At 49.1% G+C, this 16,568-nt stretch overlaps 1 protein-coding gene across 2 annotated transcripts in view; it reads right to left on the bottom strand.

Annotated features, from left to right (window-relative positions):
• Positions 1-2,613: 2,613 nt before the first annotated feature.
• The window catches only part of ZNF131 (zinc finger protein 131), a 65,686-nt gene continuing 51,731 nt past the window's right edge, over positions 2,614-16,568 (bottom strand). For both annotated transcript variants that reach the window (XM_075342684.1, XM_075342691.1), the window contains one exon: positions 2,614-5,238. In XM_075342684.1, the coding sequence (XP_075198799.1) occupies positions 4,582-5,238 (657 nt within the window). In that variant the 3' untranslated portion in view covers positions 2,614-4,581. The remainder of the gene's footprint in view (positions 5,239-16,568) is intronic.

Genomic DNA, 16,568 nt, shown 5'->3' with positions numbered 1-16,568 from the left:
GGAAGGAACATGGTATCACAACAAATCTTCCAAGGCGGGGGCCGCCCATCAAAACTCTAAGCTTGGGCAAGGAGGGCATTAATCAGAGAGGAGCGCAGAGACCAAAAGGTAACCCTGAAGAAGCTAGTTCCCAAGCAGAGACTGGAGTATCTGTCCATATGACCACAATAAGCCGTACGCTCCATAGAGCTGGCCAGAAAAAAGCCCTTACAGCCAAAAATTGGAGGTTTGTTTTGGGTTTGCCAAATGACATGTGGGAGACTCTCCAAAAGGAATGGAGCAAGGTGCAGTGGTCAGATGAGACCAAAATAGAACTTTTTGGCTATCATAGTAAATGTTATGTCTGGCACCAAACCACCACCAAGAACACTATCCCCACAGTGAAACATGGTGGTGGCAGCATCATGCTGTGGGGATGTTTTTCAACAGCAAGGACAGGGAAAATAGTCCAAGTAGAGGGGGAAGATTGGATGGTGCAAAAAAATGAGCATTCTTGAGCAAAACTTGTTTCAGTCTGCCAGTGATTTTGAGACTGGGACAGAGGTTCATCTTCCAACAAGACAATGACCCAAAGCTACTGCTAAAGCGACACTTGAGTGGTTTTAGGGGAAACGTGTAAATGTATTGGAGTGGCCTAGTCACAGCCCAGATCTTAATCCAATTGAAAATCTTGTGGTCAGACTTTAAAATTGCTGTTCACCAAAGGAAACCATCCAAGCCCTCCTTCACAGAGCCATGTCTCCAGTGTGTGTGGTCTCTAAACATTTACCGGAGACACATTCACACGCATACTAATTAAAATAAATTGGGATCTTCACACTTCCATGTTTTCACATTGACTGTGTGAACCATGTGTGTGTCCACACGAAGACATGTCTGTTTTTTTTTTCTGGCAGCACAAATGAAATACGTAGAACACACAAATGGCATCCGTGTGACACGTACTGGGAAAAAAAAAAAAAAGATAGATACTGAAATGAATGTTTCTTTTGTGTAAAAGATGTACAACGCTAGATAAATAATAGATAGATCCCCCCTATTTTTGATAACAAGCATAGGTAAAGCAGCAGATGCAGGCTGCAACCCCAGGTGTCTGCTGTACCTTGGTTGGGTATTAAAAAAAAAAAAAAAAGGATCCCAACCTGTTCTTTTTAAATTGTTTAAATAAACTAAAAAGACAGTTGATATTATTAGGATGGGAAGGGCCCATAGTTATTTAGCCTTTCCCAGCCTAAAAATAGTAGCCCCTCAGAGGTGGCGCATCCATTAATCCCGGCTCTTCCGATTGCCCTGGGGTGGTGGCCATTGGGATAATGCTTGTGGGGTTGATGTCAGCTGTGCAATGTCGGCTGGCATCAACCTCTAGTGTTAGCAATGGAGAGGCATCTATAAGACTCCCATATTACTAACTCAGTAGAAGAGGAAAAAAAACAAAAAAAAAAAACCACCCACAACTAGCCCTCAACAATTTATTTTTTAAAAAAAGCCATGACATTCCAACGTAACTCAACGAATCCGAATTAGTCCACAAAAGCGAATCTGAAAGACAAAGAGGAAATTAAAAAATTAAAGACAGGACACAGTCCCTCGTTCACCAATTAAAAACGCCCACACAGCTCCGACGTAGTCCACATGGAGGTCCCACAACTCAGTCGCCCAGCCTATGAAGAACATTCAGAGAACAAGCCCCATAGGCTGGAACAGCAGCCACTGTTTGTTCTCACTCTGCACTTTGTGAGATCCGCCGATGGCAGTGACGAGCGATGATGTCATAAGGTTACCGCAGTTCACAGTGGCTGGGTCACACAAAGGGTAGCGCGAGTGCCGCTGTGAACTGTGGTAACCTTGTGATGTTGCTGCTCCCAGCAATTCTCGTGCAGTGTGAGGACAGTGGCTGCTGTTCCAGCCTACGGGGCTGTTTCTCTGAACGTTCTTCATAGGCTGGGCGACTGAGTCGGGGAACGTCGTGGGACCTCCCTGTCGATTACGTCAGTGCTGCCTGGGAGTTCTTTTGGAAATAAATTAGTGAACAAGGGACTATGTCCTGTCTTCATTTCTTTAATTCTCTCTATGACTTTCAGGCTTTTGTGGACTACTTCAGATTTGCTGAATTACGTTGGAACTTCATGCTTTTTTTTATAAATAAATAAATTGGTGAATGAGGGCTACAGTTGGGAGGCGTTTACTTTTTTTTTTTTAAAAAAAAAAAGTAAATAAGAGGACCAACCAGCAGAATTTTTCTATTTGAGGTAAAGGCAGTGCCATACTGGCACTATACCTGTTATAGAAAGATCTGATGTTTGGTTGCTGAAATATCTGCAATCAAAGTTGAAGAAAAGCACTGCGTTTTGATTGACGTGTGCTTCGGGGGCAGGCCTTTGTGGGTCGGGTCCTGGAATTTATTCCTTCTCATTTTTCTTTATTTGAATATCGCGCCGCCATTCCTGCTGTTGGACAGTACTCGGGTCTTCATTAAAATGGCGCCGGAATCCGCGAATGCACGTACCACGATCTCCGGCGCCATTTTGTTGTACACACTGCGGTGAAGACTATGAGAAGCATTGGCGAGCGCAGATGTAACAAAGTAAATAAATATGCGCATGTGCCAATGCTTCTCATGGTCTTCCCTGCAGTGTATTCAATAAAATGGCGCCGGAGATCAGGGTATGTGCACCATTGTAATGAAAACCTGCATACTGTGGCAATATGCCCATACCACCAACAGCAAGAATGGCAGCGTGCTATTCAAATAAAGAAAAGGGGACAAGCCAGAGGATGCCGGAGGAGGAATAAACGCCAGAACCTGACCCACAAAGGCCCACCCATGTTACACACATCAAAGTGCATGGCATTTCTGCAACTTTGATTAAAGAAATTTAAATCAACCAAGCATCGGATCTTTCTATAACAGCTATGCCTGGATTCAGCATCCTACTGCCTGTATGGCACTGCCTTTACCTTATATAGCACCATCCTGCTGGTTGGTCCTCGTTAAATAAAATATCTGTGTTTTTTTCTCTTTACTTCTACTGGGTTAGTAATGGGGGTGTCTGATAGAAGCCTCTCCATTACTAACACCAGGGCTTGACGCCAACACTGACATTACACAGCTGGCATCAGCTTCACAAGTAGGGCAACCGGGGAGAGATGGGTTCAGTGCCAGAATTGGGGCTTCTAATGGATGCACCACTTTGAGGGCGACTGTGGGCTGCTATTTTCAGGTTGGGAAGGTAAAATAACTATGGGCCTTCCCATCCCAATAATACCAGCCCCCAGCTGTCTGATGTACCTTGGCTGATTAGGGAAAATTTAATTTTTTTTAATTATTTAATTCAAGAATAATAAAAAAAACAAAACCATGTGGGATCCCCTCAATTTATGATACAAGGTACAGCAGACAGCTGGGGGTTGCAGCTGCTGCTTTACCTGTGCTGGTTATCAAAACTAGGTGGGAACCCACATCATTGTGTTTCCTTAATTTATTTATTTGGCTAAATAGCTGTACAAGCAATGTAGTCACCTATCTATCTTTGAATATCTTTTACACATAAAAAAACCCCCAAACATTCATTTCAGTATCATGCGGTACGTGTCACACAGAAGGACAAAACTAACCGTGCAACATGTGCGTTTTTTCAACAGACATGTCACGGAGGCCTAACTTAAAGGAGCTGGAGCACTTTGGCCTTGAGGAATGGGCAACAATCCAAGTGGCGAGATGTGGAAAGCTCATAGAGACTTTTCCAAAGCGACTTGCAGCTGTAATTGACGCAAAAGGAGGCTCTACAAAGTACTGTTTAGGGGGGTGAATAGATATGCACACTGAAGTTTTCAGTTATTTGATCCTATTTGTTATTTACTTCACAATAAAAAGAAAACTAAATGCTTACGGATATTGGCATGTTCTTTACAGTATTTCTTACACCCACCAAATACTGTGACGTTCCAGGTAGTAAAACACAAAAAATGCCAATGGGGTGAATATTTTTGCAAGGCATGGTATCACACATACAGGTCCCATGCCTGTGTGTGGAGGGGGGGGGGGGGGGGCACGTGGTGTCAGTGGAGAGGAGGCAGTGTATGAGCAGCTAATTAATCATTTAAATGGAAAATTCTGGAAATTGATGGGCATACTTGTAAATGAATTGTGAGAGCTGCACTAGTAACTTGGTATAAACATTGCCGAGTCACATGCATTGCTCTCTCAATCCATTTACCAGCGCATTCTGCAATTTTTGGAACTCCCATACAAGTGAATGGAGAGTGGTGTGTGCGCGGCCATTTCAGTGCATGACGTGACCCCAATATTGGGACAGATGCGGGTCAGGCATCTATGGCATATCCTGTATAACCCCTTGTAGACTGCCAGACATTACTGACCAATACTGAACAGGTGGTGTGGACCAAAGGTTATGATTAAGAGCAGAATGTTGGGTTTTCTTCACACAATAATTCCCTTTTGAAACGGAAGAACGTAGCTCTGGACGTTCCAGGACTGGCACATGGAGGGGGGTATTTCTATTATATCCTGTAAAAAGCGCTGCTGAACAGAACGCAGCCTTGTGAGGGAGACGTCGTGACCTATTCAGCTGCGGCTTCTATGTGTGTCATCTCCATCTGTCTTATCTGGATGGTCTCAGATCCTGTGTGGACGATGTGATGAAGTTCGGCCACCTCCGCTTGGCAGGATTGTTCCTCAATAGTATGTTCAATATGCTGAATATTGGACTCATCTATAAGTTCGGCCTCCACCTCCTCCATATGTATCTGATTGACATGTTCAACGTGGACCTCCTCAACATGAACCTCAGTCCCCGGCTCTATCTGAAGATGCTCCACCTCTATGTGACCCATGTGCACCTGCGTCTGTAGATCCAGTATGTGAGCACCTTTCACTTGGTTCACTTCTATGAGTTCTTGGTGCAAGTGACCGACTGTGAGTTGAGGTGGGTCGACTTGAACTTGAATAACTTGATCTACCGGCACCACGTGGACTTGCTCCACCTCCTCCACGAACGCCATGGAAGGCATGGTCTCGGCGTCCGTTTGTTCGGATGGCAGGACTACCTCGGTAACTATTCTCTCGGCGATGTTGTGAGTGTCGCGGAGATGTTTCCTCAGTTCGCTGCCCTGCATAAACCACATATCGCACAGCGTGCAGTGGTTGGGTTTGTCACCGGTATGAAGAACTAGGTGGTCTTTAAACTGGTCCCAGCAATTAAAGACGCTATCGCAGACCTAGTAACAAAAGGGAAAAGAAGGGAATTTTGTTTACTTACCGTAAATTCCTTTTCTTCTAGCTCCTATTGGGAGACCCAGACAATGGGTGTATAGCTTCTGCCTCCGGAGGCCACACAAAGTATTACACTTTAAAAAGTGTAACCCCTCCCCTCTGCCTATACACCCTCCCGTGCATCACGGGCCCATCAGTTTTGGTGCCAAAGCAGGAAGGAGGAAACTTATAAATTGGTCTAAGGTAAATTCAATCCGAAGGATGTTCGGAGAACTGAAACCATGAACCAAAAGAACAATTCAACATGAACAACATGTGTACACAAAAGAACAACAGCCCGAAGGGAACAGGGGCGGGTGCTGGGTCTCCCAATAGGAGCTAGAAGAAAAGGAATTTACGGTAAGTAAACAAAAATTCCCTTCTTTGTCGCTCCATTGGGAGACCCAGACAATTGGGACGTCCAAAAGCAGTCCCTGGGTGGGTAAAAGAATACCTCGATAAAAAGAGCCGAAAACGGCCCCCTCTTACAGGTGGGCAACCGCCGCCTGAAGGACTCGCCTACCTAGGCTGGCATCTGCCGAAGCATAGGCATGCACCTGATAGTGTTTCGTGAAAGTGTGCAGACTCGACCAGGTAGCCGCCTGACACACCTGCTGAGCCGTAGCCTGGTGCCGCAATGCCCAGGATGCACCTACGGCTCTGGTAGAATGGGCTTTCAGCCCTGAAGGAATCGGAAGCCCAGAAGAACGGTAGGCTTCAAGAATCGGTTCCTTGATCCACCGAGCCAAGGTTGACTTGGAAGCCTGTGACCCCTTACGCTGGCCAGCGACAAGGACAAAGAGCGCATCAGAACGGCGCAGGGGCGCCGTGCTAGAAATGTAGAGCCGGAGTGCTCTCACCAGATCTAACAAGTGCAAATCCTTTTCACATTGGTGAACTGGATGAGGGCAAAAAGAAGGTAAGGAGATATCCTGATTGAGATGAAAAGGGGATACCACCTTAGGGAGAAATTCCGGGACCGGACGCAGAACCACCTTATCCTGGTGAAACACCAGGAAGGGAGCTTTGCATGACAGCGCTGCTAGCTCAGACACTCTCCGAAGTGATGTGACTGCCACTAGGAAGGCCACCTTCTGCGAAAGGCGTGATAGAGAGACATCTCGCATCGGCTCGAAAGGTGGTTTCTGAAGAGCCGTTAGCACCCTGTTAAGATCCCAGGGTTCCAGCGCTCTGTGATCTTGAGACCGTGCCATGAATGCCGGGACTTTGTTGTTGTGCCGAGACGCCATGAGGTCGACGTCCGGCGTTCCCCAGCGGCAACCGATCTCTTGAAACACGTCCGGGTGAAGAGACCATTCCCCTGCGTCCATGCCCTGGCGACTGAGAAAGTCTGCTTCCCAGTTTTCTACGCCCGGGATGTGAACTGCGGAGATGGTGGAGGCTGTGGCTTCCGCCCACAGCAGAATCCGCCGAACTTCTTGGAAGGCTTGACGACTGCGTGTGCTGCCCTGGTGGTTGATGTACGCGACCGCCGTGGCGTTGTCCGACTGTATTCGGATCTGCCTGCCCTCCAGCCACCGCTGGAACGCCTTTAGGGCTAGATACACTGCCCTTATCTCCAGAACATTGATCTGAAGGGAGGACTCTGTCGGAGTCCAGGTTCCCTGAGCCCTGTGGTGGAGGAAGACCGCTCCCCACCCTGACAGACTCGCGTCCGTCGTGACCACAGCCCAGGATGGGGGCAGGAAGGATTTTCCCTTCGACAAAGAAGTGGGAAGAAGCCACCACTGAAGAGAGGTTTTGGCTGCCAGTGAAAGAGAGACGTTCCTGTCTAGGGACGTCGACCTCCTGTCCCATTTGCGGAGAATGTCCCATTGAAGTGGACGCAGATGAAACTGCGCAAAGGGAACTGCCTCCATTGCTGCCACCATCTTCCCTAGGAAGTGCATGAGGCGCCTCAAGGGGTGTGACTGGGCCCGAAGGAGAGATTGCACCCCTGTCTGCAGCGAACGCTGTTTGTCCAGCGGAAGCTTCACCATCGCTGAGAGAGTATGAAACTCCATCCCGAGGTAAGTCAGTGATTGGGTCGGTGTCAATTTTGACTTTGGGAAATTGATGATCCACCCGAACCTCTGGAGAGTCTCCAGAGCAATGGTCAGGCTGTGTTGACATGCCACCCAGGAGGGTGCCTTGACTAGAAGATCGTCTAAGTAAGGGATCACCGAGTGGCCCTGAGAGTGTAGGACCGCCACCACTGCTGCCATGACCTTGGTGAAGACCCGTGGGGCTGTCGCCAGGCCGAAAGGCAGTGCCACGAACTGAAGGTGTTCGTCCCCGATGGCGAAACGCAGGAAGCGTTGATGCTCTGGTGCAATCGGCACATGGAGATAAGCATCCCTGATGTCGATTGATGCTAGGAAGTCTCCTTGGGACATCGAGGCGATGACAGAGCGGAGAGATTCCATCCGGAACCGTCGGGTTCTCACGTGTCTGTTGAGCAGTTTGAGGTCCAGAACGGGACGGAATGATCCGTCCTTTTTTGGCACCACGAACAAGTTGGAGTAAAAACCGCGACCACGTTCTTGAAGGGGAACGGGGATCACAACTCCTTCTGCCTTCAGAGTGTTCACCGCCTGAAAAAGTGCATCGGCTCGCTCGGGGGGCGGAGATGTTCTGAAGAAACGAGTCGGAGGACGAGAACTGAGCTCTATCCTGTAACCGTGAGACAGAATGTCTCTCACCCATCGGTCTTGGACATGTGGCCACCAGGCGTCGCAAAAGCGGGAGAGCCTGCCACCGACCGAGGATGCGGTTTGGGGAGGCCGAAAGTCATGAGGAGGCCGCCTTGGAGGCGGTTCCTCCGGCGGTCTTTGTAGGACGTGACTTAGACCGCCATGCAGAAGAGTTCCTCTGGCCCTTCTCTGACCTGTTGGACGTGGAGGAATGGGACCTGACTGAGGGCCGAAAGGACCGAAACCTCGGTTGTATTTTTCGTTGCTGAGGTCTGTTTGGTTTGGACTGGGGTAAGGACGAGTCCTTTCCCTTGGATTGTTTAATAATTTCGTCCAATTGCTCGCCAAACGAACGGTCGCCAGAAAATGGCAAACCGGTTAAGAACTTCTTGGAAGCAGAGTCTGCCTTCCATTCGCGTAGCCATATGGCCCTGCGGACTGCCACCGAATTGGCGGATGCTACCGCTGTACGGCTCGCAGAGTCCAGGACGGCGTTCATGGCGTAGGACGAAAAGGCCGACGCCTGAGAAGTCAAAGACACAACTTGCGGAGCAGAGGTACGTGTGACCGCATTAATCTCAGACAGACAAGCTGAGATAGCTTGGAGTGCCCACACGGCTGCAAAGGCCGGAGCAAAAGACGCGCCTATGGCTTCATAGATGGATTTCATCAGGAGCTCTGTTTGCCTGTCAGTGGCATCCTTGAGCGATGAACCATCTGCCACTGATACTACAGATCTAGCCGCCAGTCTAGAGACTGGAGGATCCACCTTGGGACATTGAGCCCAACCCTTAACTACGTCAGGGGGGAAGGGGTAACGTGTGTCATTAAGGCGCTTAGTAAAGCGCTTGTCCGGAAATGCTCTGTGCTTCTGGACAGCATCTCTGAAGTTAGAGTGATCGAAAAACGCACTCCGTGTATGTTTGGGAAACCTAAACTGGTGCTTCTCCTGCTGCGAAGCCGACTCCTCTATAGGTGGAGTTGGAGGAGAAAGATCTAGCACCTGGTTGATGGACGCTATAAGGTCATTTACTATGGCGTCCCCTTCAGGTGTATCAAGATTGAGAGCAACGTCAGGATCAGAGCCCTGAGCTGCGACCTCCGCTTCATCCTCCAGAAAGTCCTCATGCTGAGACCCCGAACAGCGTGATGAAGTCGGGGAAGGTTCCCAGCGAGCTCGCTTAGCCGGTCTGGGACTGCGGTCCGTGTCGGAGTCCTCACCGTGGGACCTAGGTGTCACCCCAGGAGCACTTTGCTGCGCCGACCGAGAGGGGCCTGGGGGCGATGAACTCACAGTGCCCTGGGCCTGTGTTACCGATCTGGACTGCAAGGCTTCTAGTATCTTAGACCATCTGTCCATAGACTGAGCCATGGATTGTGAAAGCGACTCAGAGAGTTTCTCAGCCAAAACTGCAAACTCTGTCCCTGCCACCTGGACAGTGGAAGCCGGCGGTTCTACCTGAACCGAGGGTCCCACCAGTGCCCGAGGCTCCGGCTGAGTGAGTGCCACAGGGGCCGAGCATTGCACACAGTGAAGGTAGGTGGAACCTGCAGGTAACATAGCCGCACAAGAGGTACAGGTTGCAAAATAAGCCTGTGCCTTGGCACCCTTGCTCTTTGCGGAGGACATGCTGTTGTCTCCTCTGAGAGTGATCAGTGAGGGTATATAGCCAAAAGCAAAATAATGCGGCCGAACAGAGAAAATGGATACAATATATATATAATATATATATATATATATATTTTTATATATATATTTTTATATATATATATTTATATTATATATATATATATATTTATATTATATATATATATTTATATTATATATATATATATTTATATTATATATATATATATATTTATATTATATATATATATATATATATATATATATATATATATATATATATATATATATATATATATATATATATATATATATATATATATATATATATATATATATATATATATACACACATACACACTTCGGCACCCTAGGGGGGCCAGCACCTGGTAACCGGTGTGGCTTACCGACCGCCCAAAGCGGTTGTGTGTCCACCAGATTCCCCGCCTGGGCCTCCCAGAGCTGCAGAGCTCGTTCTGAAATCCTCCACCGGCAGAAGTGATTGTAACAATGGCTGCCAGAGTTCTCAGGGGAGGAGGGAGCCGTGGGCGGTGACTAATAAAGTGCGGGAATCTGGTGCCCCACAGTGCTCAGTGAGGGGGGAGGAGAACACCTAAGTATGCTCCAGCCCTCACTGCCGACGTCCAGTCGACCGTCCCGCCCTTACCCCTGACTGGCAGGCCCGGGGGCGGGAGTTATGGTACTAGGCCGCAGAAGCTGGGGACTAAATTTAATAACGCGGCCGACGAACAGGCGCGGTCGGCGCGGTAGTCCCGGTCGTCACAGAAAAACAGCAGCCGCTGCAGCGTCTGTAACACAGGCGCTCCATGCACCGTCCCCAAGGGGACACAGAGTACCTTTTAGATGCAGGGCCTGTCCCTGATGATACCCAGTCTCCTGTCCGTCAGATTCCCCCAGGGGCTGCGGAGGGAGCCCGGTCCCAGTGAAAGGTGACCGGTTAGGATCCCACTTCTCCCAGAGCCTCTAAGGGATGGGGAAGGAAAACGGCATGTGGCTCCAGCCTTTGTACCCGCAATGGGTACCTCAACCTTGACAGCACCGCCGACTTAGTGGGGTGAGAAGGGAGCATGCCGGGGGCCCCGTGGGGGCCCCTCTTTTCTTCCATCCGATACAATCAGCAGCTGCTGCTGACTAAAATGTGGAGCTTGCGTGAATGTGTGCCTCCTTCAACACAAAGCATAAAACTGATGGGCCCGTGATGCACGGGAGGGTGTATAGGCAGAGGGGAGGGGTTACACTTTTTAAAGTGCAATACTTTGTGTGGCCTCCGGAGGCAGAAGCTATACACCCAATTGTCTGGGTCTCCCAATGGAGCGACAAAGAAATGTACAATGATACAACGTTCATGCTGAAGGCTACTTTCACACATCAGTTTTTTGCCATCAGGCACGATCCGCCAAAAAAACTGATGCGACGGATCCGTCGAAAAAACAGATCCGTCGCATCAGTTTTTTACATGCGTTCCTTCCGTTTTTTCACGGATACGTTGTGATACTGAGCATGTTCAGTTACAAAAAATGGGTCAGTCGTTGGATTCCGTCCTATGCCGGATGACGACGGATCCGGCACCCATAGGCTTCCATTATACAACATGCCGGACAGCGCCGGATTCGGCGTGATCCAGTTTTTTGCCGGAGACAAAAACCGTTCCATGCTGCGTCCTTTACGGCAGCCGAAGAAATTTCGCCGGATCTGGCAGACGCCGCATACCACGCAAGGCCATCCGACACAATCCGGCACTAATACAAGTCAATGAGGAATAAAACGGATCCGGCGCCAGATCCAATTTATCTACATTTCTCCGGATTGTGCCTGACGGCAAAAACTGGATGTGTGAAAGCAGCCTTATGCATCACACCATAAGTCACACTATGCACCCGTAGCTATATACATGGGTATGGTCTCACATATTTTCACTGCTACCACCTTTGGTGAATGAATAGGAGTGGATTACAGCCTACAACTAGACCCGGCCAACAGCAGATGGCCAAATATATTACACTGGCCCATGTTGTATTTCAGGCCAAAAATTTGGCAAACTATCACGCTTTTAGGGCAAACCCTTTTTGTCTACGAATCACCCCTTCTAGATCCTGTGACCTGAGGGTCAAAAAGTATTTAAAGGGAATCTGTCATCAGGTTTTTGCTCCCCCATCAGAGAGCAGCATAATGTAGAGACAGAGATCCTGATTCCAGCGATATGTCACTTACTGAGTTGTTTACTGTCATTTTGATAAAATCAGTGTTTTCTCTGCTGCAGATCTAGCAATTATACAGAGCTCATGAATATTGTGGACTACCTGCAGCACGCCAAGTAGTCCTCTAATGATAATTACTGCTGATTAAACTATGATTTTATTAAACTACACAAAGCAGCCCAGTAAGTGACACATCGCTGAAATCAGGATCTCTGCCCCTACATTATGCTGCTCTCAGATTAGGTGGCAAAAACCTGGTGACAGATTCCCTTTAAACCATTTAATAAATCTAGCCCCTCATAATAAAATACTGTACAGAGCTGCATATAAATAAGGTGTTTTCCCACAAAATAAAGTTAAATTTTAAATTTGATTTTATTCAATAGACCTTGGAATAATAATTTCCACAATTGGATGTTTAACATAAATGTTCCTGTGCTGAGATAATCCTATATATGTGTCCTTGCTATGTACTGTGTAATCGCCGTGTCTGACTGTACAGGGACATGCTCTGATCATACCACATCTCCTGGGCAGGATGCAAAAGAGTATACAGACAATACAGCATGGGATCATAGCTGATTCTTTTTGTGAGGTAAAGCATTTCCCTGCAGTATGTTTTACCTCACAGAAAGAATAAGCTGTGATTCCATGCTGTGCAGTCTGTATACTTTCTTTTAAGTACTCATTGGATCAGGAGATGTGGTATGACCAGACCATGTCCCTGTACGGTCAGACACGGCCATTACCTAGTACATAGCAGGGACACATATTAGATTATCTCCGCACAGGAACTTTTTTTTTTCTTAAACACATCCAATTGTGGAAATTATTACTAGTCCAAGATCTATTGATTAAAATCAACTTTCAAATTAACTTTGTTTTGTGGGAAAACCCCTTATATTGCAGCAATGGGTCCCATATTCACCGAACGGAGGATAAATACAAGTGTACTTACGGGCACATACACACACACATACATATCTAATATATAAAGCTTAGTGTATCTATGTATGCATATGTGTGTGTGTTAGCTAAAGGAATTCACATCGTTGCATTTACAATCACAAAATTTTGCACACACACCCCATGTGACACAGGGAACGTCATAACTATGTTTTGACAAGAAAACGTAACCCCGCGCTTTACAGTTACTCTCCAAAAAACCTGCCTCCATTAAAGTGAATATAGCTGCGAGCTACAGGCTATTAATAGGAGCTATGATTGGTTGCTATAAGAAAAAAAAGAGAATTTTGTTACTTACCGTAAATTCTTTTTCTTATAGTTCCGACATGGGAGACCCAGACCATGGGTGTATAGCTTCTGCCTCCGGAGGACACACAAAGTACTACACTAAAAAGTGTAGCTTCTCCCTCCGAGCATATACACCCCCTGGATTACCAAATCTAGCCAGTTTAGTGCAAAAGCTGAAGGAGGACATCCACCCACAAGTAGAGACAGAGCAAAACCCGGAACAACCGGAACCTCTGACTACAACAACAGCCGGTGAAAACACACGGAACAAGAAAACTGCCAACAGGCAACAGGGAGGGAGCTGGGTCTCCCATGTCGGAACTATAAGAAAAAGAATTTACGGTAAGTAAACAAAATTCTCTTTTTCTATATCGTTCCTTATGGGAGACCCAGACCATGGGACGTCTCAAAGCTGTCCATGGGTGGGAAATAAACAGAAAACTGAGAAGTAGGCAAAACCTAACTTCACAAATGGGCGACAGCCGCCTGAAGGATGCGTCTGCCCAAGCTCGCATCTGCCGAAGCATGAGCATGCACTTGGTAGTGCTTTGAAAAGGTATGCAGACTGGACCAAGTGGCAGCCTGACAGACCTGTTGAGCCGTAGCCTGGTGCCTGAAAGCCCAAGAGGCACCGACAGCCCTGGTCGAGTGTGCCTTGATCCCCGGCGGGGGAGGCACCTGAGTACTCTGGTAGGCATCGGATATGGCCGACCTAATCCAACGAGCTAGGGTCGGTTTAGAAGCCGAGAGACCCTTGCGCTGACCTGTGGTCAGCACAAAAAGAGAGGTGCACCGCCTAAGAGCGGCGGTGCGTGACACATAGATCCGGAGCGCCCGCACCAGATCTAAAGTATGCAACGCTTTCTCAAAGCGATGAACAGGGGCCGGACAAAGGGAAGGCAATGAAATGACCTGGTTAAGGTGGAAAGGAGACACCACCTTAGGAAGAAAGTCCAGAGTTGGACGGAGAACTACCTTGTCTTGGTGAAAAACCAAAAAAGGTGACTCCGAAGAGAGCGCGGCCAAATCAGAGACTCTCCTGAGAGAAGTTATGGCCACCAGAAAGACGACTTTCTGCGAAAGTCAAAACAAAGAAACTTCCCTAAGAGGCTCAAAGGGGGGTTTCTGTAAGGCCGTGAGGACCAGATTAAGGTCCCAGGGAGGAGCATGTCCGGAAGAACGACACCAGGACAGGAAAATTCTCCAAGTCCTGTGGTAAATTCTTGCCGAGGAAGACTTCCGAGCCTGAGTCATAGTGGAGATGACTTCAGGAGGAATGCCGGAAGCCGTCAGGATCCAGGACTCAAGAGCCACGCCGTCATTCTGAGAGCCGCAGAATTCTGGCGGAAAAACGGACCTTGAGAGAGAAGGTCTGGGCGGTCCGGGAGATGCCACGGCACCTCTACGGACAGACGGAGCAGGTCTGGGTACCAAGCTCGCCTGGGCCAGTCTGGGGCGATGAGTATGACCCGACGGCCCTCCATTCTGATCTTGCGCAGGACTCTGGGCAAGAGAGCTAGAGGGGGAAACACGTAAGCCAGACGAAACTGGGACCAATCCTGAACCAGCGCGTCCGCTGCAAAGGCCTGAGGATCGTGGGAGCGAGCCACGTAAACCGGGACCTTGTTGTTGTGCCGGGATGCCATTAGATCCCCTTCCGGAGTGCCCAACTTGCGGCAGATCGACCGGAACACTGCCTGATGCAGAGCCCACTCGCCGCTGTCCACGGTTTGACGGCTGAGATAATCTGCCTCCCAGTTTTCCACTCCTGGGATATGGACTGCGGATATGGTGGACTTGGAGTCCTCCGTCCACTGCAGGATGCGTTGAACCTCCAACATTGCCAGGCGGCTGCGAGTCCCGCCCTGGTGATTGATGTAGGCAACTGCTGTCGCGTTGTCTGACTGGACTCGAATGTGCTTGCCCGCCAACAGGTGGTGAAAGGCTACGAGAGCTAGGAGCACAGTTCTGATTTCCAGCACATTGATCGAGAGGACTGATTCGGACGGAGTCCAAATGCCCTGTGCTCGGTGGTGGAGAAATACTGCTCCCCAGCCGGAAAGACTGGCATCCGTGGTGAGGATCACCCAGGACGGGGTCAGAAAGGAGCGTCCCTGAGACAGAGAGAGAGGCCGAAGCCACCACTGAAGAGAGCTCCTGGTCTGTGGCGACAGAGCCACTAACCTGTGCAAGGAGGAAGTCCGCTTGTCCCAACAGCGGAGAATGTCCAGCTGCAGAGGACGCAGATGGAACTGGGCAAAGGGAACCGCTTCCATTGACGCCACCATCTGACCCAGCACCTGCATAAGGTGCCTGATGGAGTGACGGCGGGGCCTCAACAGAGAGCGCACCGCCAGATGGAGGGACTGCTGTTTGACTAAGGGCAGCTTGACAAGTGCCGGCAGAGTTTCGAATTGCATTCCTAGGTACGTGAGTTTTTGGGTCGGGGTCAGAGTGGACTTGGGCAGATTGACAAGCAACCCGAATTGAACAAGAGTGGCGAGAGTGAGCGAGACACTCCGCTGACAGTCTGCGCTGGATGAAGCCTTGACAAGAAGGTCGTCTAGGTAAGGAATTACTGCCAACCCCTGGAGGTGCAGGACCGCAACCCACTGCTGCCATGACCTTGGTGAATACTCGAGGGGCCGTGGCTAACCCGAAGGGGAGAGCCACGAATTGGAAATGTTCCTCTCCGATTGCAAAACGTAGCCAACGCTGGTGTGAAACTGCAATTGGAACATGCAGATAGGCATCTCTGATGTCGATGGATGCCAGGAAATCTCCTTGGGTCATTGAGGCAATGACTGATCGCAGAGACTCCATGCGAAAATGCCGCACCTGAACATGCTTGTTGAGAAGCTTGAGATCCAGGATGGGCCGGAAGAAACCGTCCTTCTTGGGGACTAGGAAGAGATTTGAATAGAAACCTCTGAACCGTTCCCTGGCGGGAACCGGCACAATTGCTCCGTTGGCCTGCAAGGATGCCACGGCCTGAGAGAAGGCGGCGGCCTTGGAGCAGGGGGGAGTGGACAGAAAAAATCTGTTTGGCGGGCTGGAAGAGAACTCTATCCTGTAGCCGTGGGAGATGATATCCCGCACCCACTGGTCGGAGACGTGTTGAAACCACACGTCGCCAAAGTGGGAGAGCCTGCCACCGACAAAGGACGTTGCTGGCTCGGCCAGATAGTCAAGAGGAGGCTGCCTTGTTGGCAGCAGCTCCTGCGGACCCTTGTGGATGCGGCTTCTTGCGCCAGGTGGGCTTCTGGTCCTTGGCCGAGTTAGTGGACGAGGCCGAGGGCTTAGAGGATGACCAGTTAGAGGAATGAAAGGAACGAAACCTCGACTGGTTCCTGCCCTGGACAGGTTTCCTGGCTTTAGTCTGTGGCAAGGAAGTACTCTTCCCGCCAGTAGCCTCCTTAATAATTTCATCCAGCTGTTCACCGAACAGCCTGGACCCAGCAAATGGGAGCCCAGCAAGAAACTTCTTTGAGGAAGCATCCGCC

This window comes from Anomaloglossus baeobatrachus, chromosome 1 (assembly GCF_048569485.1).
Source record: "Anomaloglossus baeobatrachus isolate aAnoBae1 chromosome 1, aAnoBae1.hap1, whole genome shotgun sequence".
Classification (NCBI taxonomy): Eukaryota; Metazoa; Chordata; class Amphibia; order Anura; family Aromobatidae; genus Anomaloglossus; species Anomaloglossus baeobatrachus.
Note: the sequence above shows the minus strand (reverse complement) of the source record. Positions and strands in the feature narration are given on the sequence as shown.